The sequence below is a fragment of the Pristis pectinata genome, chromosome 26, assembly GCF_009764475.1.
Source record: "Pristis pectinata isolate sPriPec2 chromosome 26, sPriPec2.1.pri, whole genome shotgun sequence".
NCBI lineage: Eukaryota > Metazoa > Chordata > Chondrichthyes > Rhinopristiformes > Pristidae > Pristis > Pristis pectinata.
Window position 1 is genome coordinate 17045398 of NC_067430.1, and position 19616 is coordinate 17065013.

The 19616-nt window shown below is 40.6% G+C and overlaps 1 protein-coding gene across 1 annotated transcript in view; it reads left to right on the plus strand.

Annotated features, from left to right (window-relative positions):
* Window positions 1–19616, plus strand: part of clcn6 (chloride channel 6) — a 39375-nt gene that overhangs the window by 4022 nt on the left and 15737 nt on the right. The window contains exons 3-15 of the mRNA XM_052039187.1: window positions 1108–1173; window positions 3011–3076; window positions 7014–7080; window positions 7461–7567; window positions 7836–7962; window positions 10340–10407; window positions 11345–11403; window positions 12802–12934; window positions 13234–13347; window positions 14688–14854; window positions 17181–17301; window positions 18613–18739; window positions 19372–19525. Of these exons, the coding sequence (XP_051895147.1) occupies window positions 1108–1173; window positions 3011–3076; window positions 7014–7080; window positions 7461–7567; window positions 7836–7962; window positions 10340–10407; window positions 11345–11403; window positions 12802–12934; window positions 13234–13347; window positions 14688–14854; window positions 17181–17301; window positions 18613–18739; window positions 19372–19525 (1376 nt within the window). The remainder of the gene's footprint in view (window positions 1–1107; window positions 1174–3010; window positions 3077–7013; window positions 7081–7460; window positions 7568–7835; window positions 7963–10339; window positions 10408–11344; window positions 11404–12801; window positions 12935–13233; window positions 13348–14687; window positions 14855–17180; window positions 17302–18612; window positions 18740–19371; window positions 19526–19616) is intronic.

Consider the following 19616-nt stretch of genomic DNA (forward strand, 5'->3'; position numbering starts at 1 on the left):
GGAACTTAGAAGAATAAATACTAGTAAAGAAGAAGTACAAAAACTAAATGCTGATAAATCTCCTTTAATGGGATTCTGGAATAGTTCCTGTAGCTGTAACATTGTTTATTCAAAGGAGGAAGAGCAGATGGGGAACTGCAGACCAATTAGCGATATCAGTTGTTGGGAAAATCCATTTTTAAGGTAGTGATAAAGGTATTTCAAAAACAAAATCTAGTTATTGGGCATAGCCAACATGAATTTTTGGATTGAAACTGACATGAACTGGATCCTCGATTTCCTTATCGGGAGACCGCAGTCAGTGCGGATTGGTAGTGACATCTCCTCGCTGACAATCAACACAGGCGCACCTGAAGGATGCGTGCTTAGCCCACTGCTCTACTCTCCCTACACTCATGACTGTGTGGCTAAGCACAGCTCAAACACCATTTATAAATTTGCTGATCAACTCAATGTTTCAGGAACAGCTTCTTCACCTCCGCTATCAGATTTCTGAACAGTCCATGAACCCACTAACACTACCTCGTTATTCCTCTTTTGCACTATTTATTTATGTAAGTTCTAGTAATTTTTGTGTCAGATCGACATGTCAGTAATAATAAACCTGATTCTGCTGTATTAAAGATGTAAGTAGAAGGGTAGGTAAAGGGAAACTTCTGGAGTTACCATATTTGAATTTTCCAATAACTTTCAATATGGTGCTACAGGAAAAGTTTTTTCAAGAAAAGAGTGATAATGTATGGATGGAAAATTAACTGAAGGTCAGAAATGAGAGGAGGAATAAATAGGTGGGTAATCTCATTGAAATAGAAATCAGGGTGCTTGACAGGATGGAAACTGAGAAGCTGTTTCCTTTTGCTAGAGAGAGTAGAAGGGAGCATAATATCAATAAAAGTTTAGGAGATGACAAATTTCTTTACTATTCCAGAGAGTTCAGGATACTCGGTAATTGAATATATTCTGGGTTCACATCGCTAGAATTTTAGACCCTTAATGGAATAAACAATATGAGGATGATGCCGGAAAATACAGTTGGGTTGTGACTTAACCATTATCATATCGAATTGTGGAGCCACTGTTTCTCATAATATTATGTTGTTTTGACAGAGCTTGGACTATGATAAGTGCATCAATGAGCCATACCTGGAGGTGCTGGAAACACTCGATAACAAGGTGTGCAAAGCTACTACTGTTAAATCTCATCACTATCACATTCTCAGAAGCAAGTATGGTTGGAAAATAAATGCTGGCCTTGCCAGTGACAGCCATGTCCTAGAAAAATAATAAAAAGACTGACTCTCTAAATAGAGAAGGTTTCTATTCTAGTTGGGGACTTAGGAGCTTATAAAAGGAAAACAATGACAAAATACAGGTTGAAATAACTTGAAGGATCATAAGATTTTCAGCAAATGAGAAGTATTTTTGATTTTTACATTCGCTTAACAGAACTTTCATTTTTTCTGATCTCTGTGTAAACCCGGTGAACATAATCAGGCTTATTGTTTGTTAGCCTATCTTTGAATTTTTTCTTGGATGTTGAAAATCTTATGAGTATCCCGAGTGGCATAAAAATTTTTCAAGCCCTTCAGATGACCCCACAGGAGGTCGATGGTGATGGCATTGAATGTCAAGGGTGTATGTGAAGACACTCTTGTGGTGATGGTCGTTGCCTGCAGAGCACTCATGATTTTCTGAATTCCATTTAATCATTCAAGCCCCCTCCATCCAGAAATTTCAGCACAGAATCTAAGCTGATACTCTGGTATCAAGGGAATATTTAAGGTGGAATTACTTGAATGAGATGTTAAATCCAAGCCCCTTGCACCTGATATGAACAGCTAATCTCATCTTGATATCTCAAAGAAGATCAGGAAAATTGTCCTGGTTTGGTTGATATTTACCCCTCAGCAAATACCATTGAGGATGATTATAGGTTATTTATGTGAGATCTTTCTGTGAGAATATTGTTTGCAGTTTTCCTTGCACCACACTGACTGTGAAACAGCCAAGGCATCCTGAAATTGTGAATGGTGCTTTATAAATTGATATTTGTGTTTACTGCACCTGTAATTGCATGGATTGCAATATTTTTTAAAAAAATATCACTCCTGCAAAACATTGATTTGCTCTCTTTTTCTCAGTAGCACCAATTTCTGCAATCCAATCTACATTTATAAATTTTAGGAAAATCCTAAAAAACAGTATTTCACAATAACAATCAACTTTATCCACAGAATAATCTTTTGTTGGTTTTTTGATTCCTTCCAATAAAACTTTAATTGGAAGGCTCTTCCTCTCACAGTGACTTGAATTTGGATATTCTTTCAGCCTGTGTCTGTGAGTTGCACTTGGAGTGTGCAATTTGACGTGAATGCAAGGCACGTAATTTCCCAGGGTGTATCCAGTCAATCGTGTTAATGAAATATTTATAAACTAGAAACGGGATCCCTCAATGATTGGTGGAGCAAGTTTAATTATGTCATTGCAGATTTATAACACAACTCACTTGCTTGTTTTGATTCTTTATCTTTTATGCCTAATCTTAAGAAAAACTACTGATTGACTCTACCTCTTGTCTTTCAACCACCCACCCTCAAATACAAAGAAGGACAGTAGCTTACTGGTGGAAGAGAAATGCAGATTTCCATTATTCTTATTGTGTAGAAATGCTTTCTAACATCATTGCTTTAATATTATGATTGAATTAAATATAATCAAATTGTAAATAAACAGAAGTTTTAAAAAAAAGTTGGAAACACTCAAGAAGTTGATTAGCACCTACGGTGAGCAAACAGATACCATTCCAGATGCGAGGCCTTCGAGTAACACCTGAACTGTTTCATTTTCCATATTTGCTGACTCTTCTGAGTGTTCAGCATTAGCACATATCAACCATTCTACACCTCTTTTCCATTGTTAATTCCAGTTTGTTTGCTCTGATTTCTGTGTGTGTATGTTTCTTTGTTTTAATCTGATTTCTGTGTTTGTTATCTTTGTTTCATTTGAATAGAGAGTCAGGAGATACGAGGCGGTGAAATGGATCCTGGTATTTTGTATTGGAGTCTGCACTGGTTTGGTGAGTGAGTTCTTGATCACAGTGTGTTGGTGTGTGTTTAATATAACAAAAGAAAGCCTATCAATGACAGCTTCAGGGGCTGCTCTTGAGATTTCAATGTTACCGATGAACAGGGTATCTTGCCTTCCCATTTGTGGTCAACTGATTAACCCTTGGTATCAAAGGGCAAAGGTCTGTATAATTATCACATTAATTAGCCTTGTCCTTCCACCATTTCACAACTGTTAACTTTTGAGTTGCTGTAGCCCCAGTTGCCCTGGGGTAATTCATCTGCCAGTTTGGGGGTTGGTGTTAGTGTTATTCCTCCCTAGAGAGCGTAGAATTTCGTAGTGTTTTATTGTTTCTACGGATTACTGGTTAATTGTTTAGAATTGTATATTCTTGTCCCTGTTTTTAAATCTTACTCCTCTGTCTTTGCAACCTTCTCTAGCACTGTGGTAGCTCCTTCAACTTGGTATCTTTCTTCCTCTATTGTAATGGCTCTGACAATGATGATGGTACTTCCAACTAGAAGTAACTCCCTAAATAACCATCTCTGCTACACCCCCAGCCCCGGATCAGCCTTTTCTACTTTTCTAAGAACATAATAAATAGGAGCAGGATGAATGATGGAGCAGGTACAAGATCATGGCTGATCTTCTACCTCAACAATTTTTTCTGGAGTATCCCCGTATTCCTGGATTTCCTCTGATATCCAGAAATCTTTTGATGTCAATTTTGAATGAACCCAAACCTCCACAGCCTTGAGGTAGTAAATTCCAAATACTCACCACCCTCTGAATGAAGAAATTTCTCCTCACCTCAGTCCTAAACTGTCTATTCCTCCATTTGAAATTCTTACCCCTGGTTCTGGATTTCACAGCCAGAGGAAACATCCTTCCTGCACCTAGCCTGTCAAGTCAGTCTTTGTTGAATTCCTTATTTGGTAAGTACTCCCTTTCTTGGGGCCAAAACACCACACATTATTCCAGATGTGGTTTCACCAAATCCTTGATACAGTTGCAGTAAGACTCCCAAAATTGGTTATCGGAGAGAAAGCGAAGCATGGGAATAAACAGGTCCTTTAGTTTGGCAGGCCATTACTTGTGAGGTACTATGGGAGGTTGGTACTAGGGCCCCAGCCATTCACAATCTAAATCAACAATTTTTGGCAAAGGAACAAATGTTATATTTCCAAGTGTGCTTACTATACTAAACTAGGTGGGATTGCTAGGTTAGTAAATTACCTCCAATTCAATGTGCTCTAACCTTGACCATCCTCCTACCTGGGACTTCATCAAAAGCCATCCTGAAATCCAAATAAATACACAACATCCATTGATTTTTTTTTCCCCTTAGCCATTCAGTTGTGGTATATTCAAATCCATTAATAATAAAAGCTTTCATGCCATTTACCTTCCTAACCACTCATTGTACCTGTATGTTGATTTTCAGTGATTTCCAGGTTCCTTTGAATGTCTTTCACTTAAAAAAAATATATACTTTGCTTTCATCATCTGATCTAAAATGGATGACTTGATATTTTCAACATTATATTCTCACTCACTCAGCTTGTCCAAATCCCCTTGAAGCCTCTTCTTCTTCATACTTACAATTCCATATAGTTGCCAGACTTGGAAACATTTGGTCCCTGTGCCAAAAATCATTGATGTAGATCGTTAATTTGCTGAGGCTCAAAGACTAATCCATGTAGTACCCCATTAGCAGCCTGCCAACCTGCTTATTCCCACACCGTGCTACATGTCCAATAACCAATTCTTAATGCATGTCAGTATGTTACCCCACCCCCCCCACACTGATTCCACATGTTCTAAACATGTTGGCCATCATTATTGAAGCATTCCAGAATGCAAATACACCACATCCATTGATTATTTTTTCTTAATTCCTTCCTCATCTATTCAACTGGTCACATCCTCAAAGAACTCCAACAGATTAGTCAAACATGATTTTCATTTCATTAGTCTACGCTGACTCTCCTATTATTCTTTTCAATGTGTTCTGTATTGCAACCTTCGTTATAGGTTCCAGCGTTATTCCCGCTGTTGACATTAGATGATCCGGAAGGCTACTTTTCTAACTTTACTTGCACCCTCCCCAATAGCACTAGAAAGTGTCCCGCTGATGTGCAACCCCAGTGATTGGTTTAGGTCCCACCTGTCACAAAAATGATTCCACTCCTTCAGAAATTTAAAGCCCTCCCTCCTACAACATCTTTCCAGCCACACGTTGATTTGCTCTATCCTATTTCTTTACTTGTTAGCATGTGGCACTGAGAGTAATCGTGAGATTACTAGCTTTTCTAGCTCCTAAACTCTCCTTTTCAACCTATCTCCTCAGTACATATATGGATCGCGACTTCTGGCTATTCACCCAACCCGTCAGGATGCTGTGCAGCTGCTCTGTGACACCTTGACCCTGGCATCAGGGAAGTAAAATATCACCAGAAGTTGTGTCTATGGCCTTAAAAATGCATGTTTGTCCCCCTAACTATTAAATCCTGTATCACAATTGCTGTCTCACTCTTCTTTCTGTCCTCTCCAGTAGTTGAGCCATTCATGGTTCCACATTGCTGACTTGACTGCAGCCCCCTGATGAATCATCACCCTGAAGAGCCTCCTGATGGGAGCCTGCTGCTCATCATCTGCCTGGCCATCACCCATTTGCCCCTCTGCCTCCACACTCTTAAGCTAAAAGTGCAATCTGTAAAGTACTCGGTGAATGTACCACAGTCAATGAAGCCATTGTTCCAGCTCCAATATGCAGAGCTTCTGCTGCTGCAGCTGGAGACTCCTACAGAAAGAGGCCATTTGGCCAGTCAGGTCCATGCCAGCACATGGGGGGGGGGGTGGAAGCAATCCCCTTAGTCCCATATCCCCTCCTTGCTTCCTTATCTCTGAAACTTATTCTCTCTTACTTTCACCCATCAAATCCCCTTTGATTCTTTTTGCCATTAACCTACATTGAGGGATAGTTTACCTGAAGCCATTTAATCTACCAGCACATCTTTGGGATGTGGGAGGAAACTGGAAAACCTGGAAGAAACCCACATAGTCATGGAGAAAGCTTGGAAGCTATGTGCAAGTGGATATCTAGGACAAGGGAAGCATCCAAGATTTTCCACATGTCACTGGCTGCACAGTCCATTTGCTGAGCTGCCCTGCCATGCTTCAGTAATAACTTATTAACAAAAAGAATTGTTAGAAAATATTCATCATCCACCTACTGGACTTGCACTGATGTCTTGTTGTAAAGCTGAATACCAGTGCTGAGATTCTTCTAGGGACCCCACTCAGTATCACCCCCGTTCACTATCAAAGCTGTGCATAAACCTCTTATAACTGGCCTGTTTCTCCAAGCTTTTACGAGCTTCTAATACAACTCACTAACAATTTTGCTTTTCATAGTATTCTTGGCTTGAGGTATTTTGGAAAACTATATGTGTGATTTTTTTTTTTGCCATAATAATATGCCTTTTTATTTAGTGGTTTATTATACTTCTCGGAGTACCTCACAAACTATGAATTACTTTCAGTCCAGGTGAAGGTGGTGATACACAGCAAGATTCTGTTCAGGTTGATAAGCTGAATGATTAATTTATTGGTTTTTAGTGATGTTGGTTGAGAGAAGAATGTTCCCTGGGCCATTAGGGGGAATTGTCTGGTATTCTCAGTTGTTGAGTTTGACACCGCATTGGCAAAATGGCACTCCAAATGTGTGCATTCCTTATGCGTTACCTTTTAGCCTAGATTGTGTGTTAAAGTGCTGTTATAGAGCTTGAACCGATGATCTGATTCTGACAGATGTACTGCCAATTAATCCATACTGATTTAATAGAAAAGTTAACTGGGACAACCATAACTGTGTGTTTGGAGACCGTCAGTCATTGTACTTCATTACCTTATTTTGAATTATTGTTTCTGTCTTTTTGTTTTAGGTTGGGCTCTTTATCGATTACTTTGTTCATCTCTTCCAAAATCTCAAGTTCCAAATTATTGGAAAATGTATCCTTTAACTTGCAGTAATATCAGGACCTGACAAATGACTGGAGGAGAAACACTGCACATCATACTGAACCTGCAGCAACATCCACATCCTAAGAATAAATGAATTTTAAAAAATGTGGACCGAGGATGACTTTATTTTATCTTCTACATGCCAAATCTGCTATGAAATGCCCTCTGGTCAGTTGGCCTTGCTGCATTCTTTAAAAGAGCTGTTTTTTTTCCAAATCTGTTTTTATCCCTTTGCATCAGAAGCTTCCCTGCCCTGGTTTTGTTGGTGCACTTCAGGATATTCTGTGAATCCAATCTTTGTAGAAAGAAACTGTAATCTTGAAGGTGTTTTGAGTGCTGTGTATTTTCCTTGATTCCTTTCCCTTCAGCGGTGGAAGATTGCAGTGAGGGGGGCTGTCTTGTACTCTCCCTCCTTGAGATTCTAGCATTCAATATTGGTTTCATCTTTTTGGCCAGCTTGCTGGTGCTGATTGAGGTACAAAATTGCAAGCATGTTACTGTTGCACTTGGCTTAATGCTCTCTATCAAAAATGAAACTATTAAACAGTATAAGGCAGCCACAGCATTTGATGCTTCATGTCCAGTGAACACTACATTGCTTACTTTCTGTTGCTCGCCCTACACAATGCTCATGACAGTTGTATATCATCATTTTCCTTCAGAAAAGCTTAAAGGTCTGCAGTCTGAGCCTTGTCTTTATTATCTGGCCTTTTTTATTTTTGAAAATTCTGTCTGCTTCACAGCCCATTGCAGCTGGATCTGGAATTCCTGAAATCAAATGCTACCTAAATGGGGTGAAGATCCCTGGGATTGTGAGGCTGCGGACCCTGGTCTGTAAAGCACTGGGTGTGCTCTTCTGTGTGTCCGGAGGTAAAGAACATTTATTTCTTTCTCTTTTAGATAGAAGCATAGTGAAACGTGCTGAGTCTCAGTGTGATTACCAACAGCCCCATGAAATGAAACATTATAGAATATATGCAGAAGGTCAACCAGGATCCAGACAAAGAGAGCCTGATATTTTGGGTGGAATGTTCTATTGCAAATAAAATATTCTCTGTTACTGTGTTTGTAAACCTCTGAATTGGTACTGTTTTAGTGACATTTACAGCTTTATGTACAAACAGCAATATGCTAATCTGCTCTCTTGTAATCTACTTAATTTGGCACTAATAGCTCAGACTTCTACCAAAGTAAATCATTAAATAGTTCAGGTGGTAAAGTTGTATTTGTTCAGGAATTACCCTGTGACTCAGTGATGTGTAATAAATAGTCTCCTATGTTAATCAATTGCATTCTGGATTGGTTTCAACTTGCCTGTCTACAATGCATATATTATATGCTCAGTAAATTGTTTATTTAATTTTAATGGAGCTCTATACAAATAACAGGAGGATTGCTAATGGTGATATGGTGAGCTGTGATGGTATGGTTTTACTTTGTTTCTAGTGGGTCATTTACTACTTAATATGGAACATCGAACAGTACAGCACAGTACGGGCCCTTCAGCCCACGATGTTGTGCCAACCTATATGAACCTCCTCCATGGTCAATCTAACCCTTCCCTCCTACACACCCCATAACTCTTACATCCATGTGCCTACCTAAGAGTCTTAAATGTTGCTGTTGTATCAGCCTCTACCACCACCCCTGGCAGTGCGTTCCAGGCACCCATTATTCTCTGTGTAATTTAAAAAAAAACCTACTTCTGACATCTCCCTAAACTTTTCTCCACTCACCTTAAACAGATGTCCTCTGGTATTGGCCATTGCTGCAGTGGGAAAAAGGTGCTGGCTGTCCATTCTATCTATGCCTCTCATAATCTTATACACCTCTGTCAAGTCACCTCTCATCCTCCTACACTCCAAAGAGAAAAGCCTGAGCTCGCTCAACCTTTCCTCATAAGACATTCTCTAGTCCAGTCAGCATCCTGGTAAATCTCCTCTGCACCCTCCCTTAAGCTTCCACATCCTTCCTATAATGAGGTGACCAGAATTGAACACAATATTCTAAGTGTGGTCTAACCAGAGTGTTTTAGAGCTGCAACATGCCTCATGGCTCTTGAACTCAATCCCCCGACTAATGAAGGGCAGCAAACCATGTGCCTCCTTAACCACCCTATCAACTTGTGCAGCAACTCTAAGGGATCTGTGGTCTTGGACCCCAAGGTCCCTCTGTTCCTCCACACTGCTAAGAATCCTGTCATTAACCCTGTACTCTGCCTTCAAGTTCGATCTTCCAAAGTGTATCACTTCATTCTTTTCTGGATTGAATTCCATCTGCCACTTCTTCGCCCAGCTCTACATCCATTCTTCTGGTGGGTTGCTCATTTTAAATTGCTAAATTGGTTTGTTATTGTTACATGTACTGAGGTACAGTGAAAAACTGTTTTTCATGCCATCCATACAGATGCAGAATAAAGTGTTACAGTTACAGAGAAAGTGCAGGCAGACAATAAGGTACAAGGCCATAACTTGGTAGATTGTGAGGTCAAGAATCCACCTTATTATACTAGGGGACCATTTCAATATAGAAGCTGTCCTTGATCCTGGTGGTATGTGCTTTAAGGCGTTTGTGTCTTCTACCTGATGGGAGTGGGGGTGAAAGAGAATGTCGGGGTGAGTGGGGTCTTTGATTATGTTGGCTGCTTTACGGAGGCAGCGACAAGTGTAGACAAAGTCTATAGCGAGAGGCTGGTTTCCGTGATGTGCTGAGCTGTGTCCACAACTCTCTGCAGTTTCTTGCAGTTTCAGGCAGAGCAGTTGCCATACCAAGCTGTGATGCATCTGGATAGGATGCTTTCTATGGTGTATCTATAAAAATTGGTGAGGGTCAAAGGGGTCATGCCAAATTTCTTGCACCTCCTGAAGAAGTAGAGCTGCTGGTGCACTTTCATGTGCCTTGTGTTAGCTGAAGAGCAAATCATCTTCATACTGAAGTGCATTTTAAGTTATGCCATCGTTTATATAAAAATTTTTGATAATAGATTGCTTCATTGGTGATTCTGACAGCACATTTCTTTTTACTGGATCTGAGAGTTCTGTAGAAATAGGATTTTAAATTTTTCCCAGGTTTTCTAGTATGAGAAGACATTTAGTCCTCTTCTGTGGTTTGAGTTGATTCGTTTATTTTTAGTGTGAGTGTGTTCTTGTTAGTGGGTACAGCCTTTACCCATTTGGTTCACTTGCTTGGTCCTCCTGGAAGTCCTGGGTGCTGCCTGTATAAACTGACAGGTTACCTTGCTTTCCAGGTTTATTTGTGGGGAAGGAGGGCCCAATGATTCACAGTGGAGCAGTGGTGGGAGCAGGGTTGCCTCAGGTAAGTAAGCAAAGTTACCTCTTGCATTTAATCTGATTTATATGTAATGTATTTGGGATAAGGTGCTGTTTAATCCCCTAGATGATCAGGTTAGATATCCTGCTGTCCTTTTGGTTCTGTTACTAAAGTTTCAATTAGTGAATTACGGAATTACATTAACTGGTGTATCACACCCCACACCTCCCCTACAATCAGATCAACCTCCAGTCATTTTTAATGTAACAATAAATACATTGTATGTATGATCAGAAATTGCACTACTTGTGTCTCATTTGGGTAACTGGTCCAATGTCTTTACTGGTTCCACCAGCACTTGCTCCACATTTGGAAAAAGTAAGACTAAAACAGTGAATTGGTGGGATCTGGTAGGTCTTTGTTCTTGCCTTCATCTGAGTTAATTCTGAATATATATCATTGTCCAGAGCACTACTCAGCATGTGGTTCAGCCACTCTTGCAAGTCGTTTGACTTTGCAAGAAGCACGTTGTTTATTACTGAACAGGCTTAGGAATGCAGCAGTAATAATTTGCAAGTTTTGAACATAAACACTTTTTATTGTTTTCTAGAGTTTGTGAATCTGTCCAGTGTCTTTGTGTGTGACAGGAATTCTGTAAATGTACTTCAGTGTTTGTGATGGTGTTTAATTTGTGATGTTCTTTGACTGAAGTAAGGGATAAATCTTTCAGATGCTGATTTTTTTTTACAAAGACAGAAGTTAATTGACTTAGCTGGGTGGATGTGGACTGAATGCAGGTGAATTGTGGACTGAGAAAACGTACAACTGGGTGTGGGCTGTGGCGGTATAGCAGAGTAGAATTAGAGTAAGGGGCAGTGTGTTGTAGGGCAGAGCGAGGTGCATGGAGTGATTTTTTTTCAGGCTCTTGCAATGTTTTGCTCTGTATCTGATGCTTGCTTTGCTTTTTTGCCTCCTGGTACAGTTTCAGAGCATTACTTTCCACAAGGTCCAGTTCAACTTTCCTTATTTCCGCAGTGACAGGTAAGAATCCTCACCTCCAAATCCTGAATTTTATTGAAATGCCAATTTATGTTGTCAGTTTAAGCTTGCAGAGCCTCAAGACTATCCACTGTTTGCAATTGTTCGTGCTGGGAGCTCAGTCACTTAATTGCTGTTTGTCATGTGGTTATTAACCATTGAAGAATATAAATATGTGGTATTTGCTTGCTGCCATAGTTCCAAAACTGAGTTTTGCTCTCTGTTTAGAGATGAATTTCATTAGATCAAGACTTTAATAATTCTCTATTTTTTTTCATGATTTTATTTATATATTGCATTTGGCATAAGATGTGAAATGGAACTTGAATGTTTTAAGTTTGTTGCTGAATACCGCAACCTTGAAGGGTTATGGTCAGACTTCAAGCATCTGGGGGAAATTGGACATGGTTTGTAGTACTTTATTCTGAAAATATTGCTAAACTTGGAATGGCATGTAGTGAAACCAAATTTAACTCAATTGCTGTAAATTAATAGCCCTTTTAATTCTATATTGGTTTCAAAAGATCTTCTGAAGAATTTCAGAAAAGTTTCTTGGTCAAATGCAAGGCAAACTAGCCCAATTCTGTGTAGAACTGAGCAATAAAACATGGATTTCACTGCAAGGTTTCATGTATATTGTGTCCTGGCAATGGAACGTTGCTGTGTGGTCTCTAGGTGGACACTGTTGTACACAAAACCGTGGAGGGCAATGGAGAGGCAGCGCCCTGTTCTAAATAAACACTGATGTAGAATATTGTGTTTTGTGGAGCATGATTTTCAAATAATAAATCACTTCAGTCGTTCTGTACAGTCTCCACTGAAGAGACAGGATGAAGCTAAAATCTCCACTAAGGAAGAGGAAGGCCTTGGGGTATCAATGGCTGACATCAGAGTATCAATAGAAGGGGCCAGGGAGCAGGTTACATACCTGTTGACTGAAGCAGAGATTCCTAACTAACACCTTTTCTAAAAAAAATGCCATTTTCCGATTCCTGGTTTGATGCCAGCATTGATGTGGGACAAATATGCCATAATGCATCATCCAACTCTTCAACCTCACTTCAAAGTGGTACCCTTATTACAATTATTTGATTCTGTCTTTGTTGCATGGGCAGGTTGAGAATCCTTGTCTCTGATAATTGCAGATCGAGATGTTGAGACCCACAGTCTCAACAAATTCGAAATGAAGGAATGTGTCTGGAGAGCAGATATGCCTCAGTTGCCTATGATAAAGCAGGATGAGGACAGATTCGTGGCAGGTTAGCAGATTGCTCCGCTTGCACTAACTAGGTGAATTAAAATTTCCCCCTCAAGTTGGATTATGTAATCCTTGGTTGGATTCTCAGCTGGTGTTGTGGTATCCTGTGACATTGACACTTACAGGCTGTGTTGGCTTTACAGAGACAAGCGGGACTTTGTCTCGGCAGGGGCAGCAGCAGGAGTTGCTGCTGCATTTGGGGCTCCAATTGGAGGGACACTCTTCAGTCTGGAGGAAGGATCCTCATTCTGGAACCAGGCACTAACCTGGAAAGTGGTGAGTGAGATGGATTACTACCAGAGGCAAGCAGCAAAAAGGAGCATTTTCAAGCTTTTGTAGCATTTTTTTTGTTGGGGTGTAAGATGGGATGTTGCTAATCTTTGGCTGTGGGTCACGGGTAATGCAGCAGTTTGCCATGGCAGGTTTTTTGGAAGGGGAGAGTTTGTGTAGATGGTGTTTGTATGTGTGCTCGGTGTAGAGCTGGGTGGGAATTGATTTGTTTGTAGTGTTTAGGCTGAAGTTCTGTGATAAGTTATGGTGCTGTTTTTTGACCATTTCTGTTCTCCATTTTCCAGCTCTTCTGCTCAATGTCTGCCACCTTCACGCTGAATCTGTTCCGCTCAGGGATTCGCTATGGGAGCTGGGGCTCCTTCCAACTGCCAGGACTGCTCAACTTTGGAGAATTCAAGGTATTTTGAATTTTTGGTTACTTTCTGTAGCAGCTTTAACTTTGTCATCTGAAAAATTGACCTCTACTTGTTCTGAACTGTTATAACTTGACTAGGTTTAATGTAGAAAAGATTTGGCTTCTATCCTAGAGTGAGACATTATTATTAAACATTCTCTAATTGGATGAAATGACTGAAGTTATTTGTACTGATGTATTTCTGATTAAGTAGTTACTGTTCCAAAACATTTGTCCAATAATTTATTAATAATTTAACTATATTTCAAGGTTTACTTATTGAAACTGACTAGACTCCATAGGTAGCACTTTCACTTTGGAATCAAAAAATTTTAGGTTCGATACTCTCTTCTGAGACTTGAGCACAAAATCAAGGCTGACAGTCAAGTGCAGTACTTAAGGGATTGTATGTTGTTGTTTAAAATACTATTGTTCAGATGAGAGGTTAAATCAAACCGATGGGGCCTCTTTGGGTATACACGAGGGATCCCAGGACTTGGAGAAGGGGATTTCACTGTGTCTTGTACCTAACTGAGATCACTAAAAGCAGATTATCTGGCTATCTTCATTTCTGTTAGTTATTTAAGGCCGTGAAAGGTGCAAGTTGAATATCTGTTTATCCATCTGTATCTGTTTGACTTTGTTGCTCTGTTTCTGTTTCTTTATGTGTGGCTTGTGCACTTGCCCAACCCCTCTTGGGCATATGCTCTATCCTCTTGCTTTGTTTGGGGTGGGGAGGCGGGGCTTATTTGCTTGCATTCTGGCACATTTTCACACTGTGCCATCATTCTAAATTAAGCCTGACTGTTAGATGTTTCAAATTTCTGGTCGGAATATTCTATGGCTGTGATGTGCATGTCACCTCAATCTGTCTCGTGCATTATTTCTGATAAACCTGTACTGATGCTTGACTCTTGGTAAACCTATTGCAATGTGTGATGGTGGTCCAGCTGTTCAGCGTACAGATCCTCCCCAGGTTACGAACACCCAACTTGTGTGCGGCCTGTACATACAAATGTGCGTGTGGGAGACCGGCGGCATGGATTTGCTGGCTGCTGTGGGCATTGTCTGTAGTGGGGGATCTTGGATCGCATTGATATCTGAATGGATAAGCTAAATGGCCTGGTTTAATTACACGTTGCTCTTGATCGTCCAGTGTTTTTATTTGAATATATTGCCAAGCAGCTGCATTTCCAACTTACAAACAATTCAGGTTATAAGCAATTCTCTGGAACGGAACCTTGTTGTTACCTTGGGAGAACCTGTATGTGTGAGTGAGGGTTTTGGGGGTTTCATTGATTTTTTCATTTTAATATTTGACTGGTTGTTGTTATTGTATTTAAGTGTGCAGATGGAGACAAGAAATGTCATTTGTGGACAGCAGTGGATCTGGCATTCTTCATTATCATGGGTGTGATTGGTGGACTTCTGGGAGCAATGTTTAACTGTATGAATAGGAGGCTGGCAAAGTACCGTATGCGCAATGTACACCCTAAGGCCAAGTTTGTCCGGTAAGCAAGGGTCTCTGAGAAAGTTCGTGAAATCTTTGAGTTTTGCATAAACTTTGATCATATCCCAAATCATTTACTCTTTCAACCTTTATTCATACTACTGATTTTACTGAATTTGGCCAGGGTACAACTGCACAGGTGCTGGTTGTCCCCCAGTGCCCCAATCTACTTTTTCTTTATTATTCATTTTCAGGATCTGGGTGTTCTAGCAAGGCCAGCATTTGTTGCCCATCACTAATTGCCTGTGAGAAGGTGGCGCTGCGGTCCATCAAGGTGAAGATACTTCCATGGTTATGTTGGGGAGGGAGTTGCAAGAAGTAGCCACAGCAATTTAGGACCAACAAGATGCTTCCTAGTCAGGATGGTGTGCAACGTGGAGGGGAACTTGCATATGGTGATGTTTCCGTGCACCACCTGCCTTTCTCTCCTTGATAGGAGAGGTTGCAGATTTGGTAGGTGCTGCTGGAGTAGTCTAGGCAAGTAAATGCAGTACGTTTTGTTGATGGTACTCACTGCAGCCATTATGGCGGAGAGCATGAATGTTTTTTTTTGGGGGCTAACCAATCAAGCAAACTGCTTTATCTTGGATGATATTAAGCTGCTTGAGAGTTATTGGTGTACTACACTCATCCAAGCAAGTGGAAAGTACTCCAAGTTCCTGGCTTGTGCCTTTAAAGATTTAGGGTGCTTCTGTAGCCATGGAATTTGTGTCTGGCCTAGTAGAAGTTTTGGTCTACAGTGATCCCAGGATATTGATTGTGAGTACATGGTGCTGGTAATATTGAATGTCAATAGTAGGCGATTAGACTCTGTTGTTGAATATGGGCATAGCCTGGTACATTGGCATGTATGTTACTTGCGACTAATCAGCATGTGCTTGAATGTTGTCTAGGTCTTGATGCATGCAGACAAGGGTTGTTACTTTTGCTGAGGAGTTACGAACATTGGGCAATCATCAACAAACATTCCCACTTATGATCTAATGCCAGGAAGGTCATTGATGAAACAACTGAAGATGGTTGGGTCTAGGACAGTTCACTCCTGCATGGACATCCTGGGGCTAGGATGATTGATCTCCAACAACCACAACCCTCTTCCTTTGTGTGAGGAATGACTCTTAAACACTTAGTGATTTTCACTTATTGACTTCAGTTTTACTGGGTCACCTTGATGCCACACTTGGTCAAGTTTTTGCCTTGAAGTCAAGAGCAGTCACTCTTACCTTCCCTCCAGAATTTAGCTCTTTGTCCATGTTTGGACTTAAGGCTGTGATAAATCTGGAACTGAGAGGTTCTGGCAAAATCAAAATTGGGTGAGTAAGTGCTGCTGGATAGCACTGTCAGTGAGACTTTCCATCACTTTGGCAAATGGACTGATCAGAGAGTAATTATCTGGATTGGATATGCCCTGCTTTTTTTTGTGAACAGGACAAACCTAGGCAATTTTCCACATTGTGTGGTAGATGCCAGTGCTGTATCTGCACTGGAACAGCTCTGCTAGAGGTGTAACTGGTTCTGGAGAGTAGGTTTTCAGCACTACATTTGGCATGTTTTCTTTTCCTGGATACTTTTGCTATATCCAGTGATCTCAGCTGTTTCTTGCTAATGCTTAGTGAATTGAATTATCTGGAAACTGGCTTTTGAGATGTAGGGATCCTGCTATTGATGAGGATGGGAATGTTCTCAGAGTCTCCTCCCATTAGCTGTTTAATTGTCCACTGCCATTCACAAATAGATGTGGTAGGACCGCAGAGCTTCAATCTGAACTGGTGGTTATGAAATTGCCTATTGCATGGGTTTTCTGTTTAGCAGTCAAGTAGTCCTGTATTGCAGCTTCACTAGGCTGGTACCTAGTGCTGGTCCCAGCATATCCTCATGAACATGGTTGATGTCCTTGATGATAGTATAAGGGATGTGTTGGAACATGAGATTACAGGTAGATTGTGAATACTGCCAGGCTATTCTCTCTGAGAGACATTAAAGCCAGGTCCAACCTTGACCTCTGTTTTCAAGTTATGTCTTCCAGCCTGTATCATTAGTCCAGAATTGGTTAACTGGCTGATTTTTATTTGTCACCCCATCCCTCCCTGCCCAGAGTTCATAGTGGCATACTTTTGAAACTACCTGCTTGAGGAATAACTGTATACAGGCCTCCTTGGTTGCTGGGTATAAGCTTAGCAGTTGCTGAGTTCCCAAATCCAGTTCCCAGTGATGAAAATGCTGAAACGTTCCTGTAGAAGCCAAGCTAATTGTGCCACTTATGTTCTGTTTTATATTGAAGCATCACATGAAGATTTTTTCATCACTGTCTCTGTCTTCACCTTCAGGATCCTGGAGAGTCTGTTAGTTGCTATGGTTACAACAATGGTAATCTTTATAGCCTCCGTGACTCTAGGGGAGTGTCGGGAGATCCCTTCACAAACTCATAGCAACAATGCAACACTCCAGGTGAGTGTAACATTCATGCTTTTACACTTACTACACAGTATTGTATTCTGGAGGAAATGAATTTGTTTGTAATAACTTTTGGGGAGAGATGTTTTGGGTTCATTGATACTGCTCTGTATCTCAGTGATTTATTGGACACCATTGGTTTTGTCCCTCCTGCGAACAGTTGCTGATAGTTTTCAATGAGAGTCATCAATAAGCAGTGAAACAGTAAGGTTTAAACGGAGTAAGGAAGAGCTTTTATTTATTGTGTATGTGATCAAAATTGTTAGCTTTCAGACATCATCACACTCCAAGAATGTATTGTGAGTTCCTTTTATAATAAGAACTTTTTTTTAAATGAAGGTAAATGGTCTTAACTAACTGCTGATCTTGAGCTTCTCAGTGCAATAGGCATAAATGCTGAGTACTTTGGTGTTTCAGTCAGAAGGATGCAGGTGTACACTATGGTGGGTAGCCAGTTTGCTCTGCCTTACCTTGAAACAGCATTTCTCTGAAGCACACATGTTATGGAGAAAAGCAACATCTTTGAGATGTGTGCCCAAGCATGGTGCAGCTGCACGTTTCCAAATTTGACACCTCAGTTTTTGAAAAGTAAATTGCTGTTTAGCATTTAAAATAAGTTTTGCTATATTCAGACCAGTTGCTGTCTCAGGAGCACCCTGAACTCGGTGATCATTTGTACTTAAGTATTTGACATGGGGATTAAAAGTTCAGTTTGTCCTGGGTAATTGGAGGTTTTGGCTCATTCACTGTGACAGGTGAAACTCCTAAGTGTTGTTATGAGCAGAAAATACTGTCCATATACTATGGAGTGAGCAGATCAATGGCCTTTCATTAGGAATGAGAAAAGTTAGAAATGAAATAAGTTTTCAGTTGCAGAGAGAGTGGAGAGGCGCAGAGAAAACAAAAGAGAAGGAGTCAGAAGGTGATTTCCTGTACCTTGAGCTTACTTTGAGCTCTGTTGGAACTCTGGAGGCCAAAGATGGGTCAGAATGGAATGGCAAATTAAAATGACTGCAGCTAAAAGGTTGTGGTCACCCTTGCGATCACCCAACCTATGCTTGGTTTCCCCAATGTAGGGGAGACCATATCGTGAGGACAGAATGCTAATGTAGGATTACCAGTAACTTCTGTTCTTATTTCAGATTTGTAGCAATTGCAGTGTTTAGCTTTTGAATTTTTGATGTAAATGGGTGTCTAGGATGGATCTGCTGGTTCATGTACAATAGCTCCTATTACTGACACCTTGCGAATTAATTCTGTCACTTTGCAATCTGTTATTATATATTTCAATTTAATTTCCCTCAGGTATCTGAGGAGGATGTGAATTCCAGCATCAAAACCTTTTTCTGTCGCAATCATACCTATAATGACATGGCTACATTGTTCTTCAACCCACAAGAGACTGCCATTCTCCAGCTATTCCACCAAGATGGTGAGTCACAGTAGATTTTGTGTGATAAATTTTGCATTCATTTTGGCTTCATGTAGCAAATGCCTGCTCATGTTGACCCTAGACCTTCATTAGCGTGCCTGTGTGCTGCAGCTGCTGATCTCTCACTCTGCTATAGTCCCAAGACAATTGAACCCTCTTCACTTCACATCATTTCCTTACCAACCCCCCTCCTGCCCCCCCACTGCCGTCCCATGTCCCCAACTCCATGAAAATGTCCCTTGGCTTGTAAGGGGGGGGGAGGGGGTGGGGGCAGATGTCATCCAACTAAAAATTTCAATCTTGAGTTTTGTTGCATACAAGTTACAATGTAGGTAAATTGAATTAAGATATGAGTGATCTGACTGAATGACAAAGCAAGCTATAGAGGTTGAATGGTTCTGTACTCTTTCACAGGGACTGGCTCACTTCTCAGCTGCAACTTTATTAGTCAAAAATCAAGAGAACAGATGCCATAAATTAATTGATTGTTGTAATTGCCCAAATGATCCATGTGTACATGCAGACAGTGTCAAAGACTGGTCTAGCCAATGAGCCATGCACGATGCCTAATATTAGATCAGCTGAAGGATTTTGCTTTTATGTTAGTTGTTCCATTATTCTTGTTTCTGCAGGAACCTTCAGTCCAGTCACTCTGAGCATTTTCTTCATTCTTTACTTTATTCTGGCCTGTTGGACATATGGTTTGTCTGTCCCCAGTGGACTCTTTGTGCCCTCGCTGCTGTGCGGTGCTGCCTACGGTCGACTTGTGGCAAACGTTCTGAAAACGTGAGTGTTCTGAGGATTAGTTTAGTGCAATTAGTTTCCAAATCTCTTTGTATCTGAGGTGACTGCTGTTAATTCAAGATGATTGCAAATG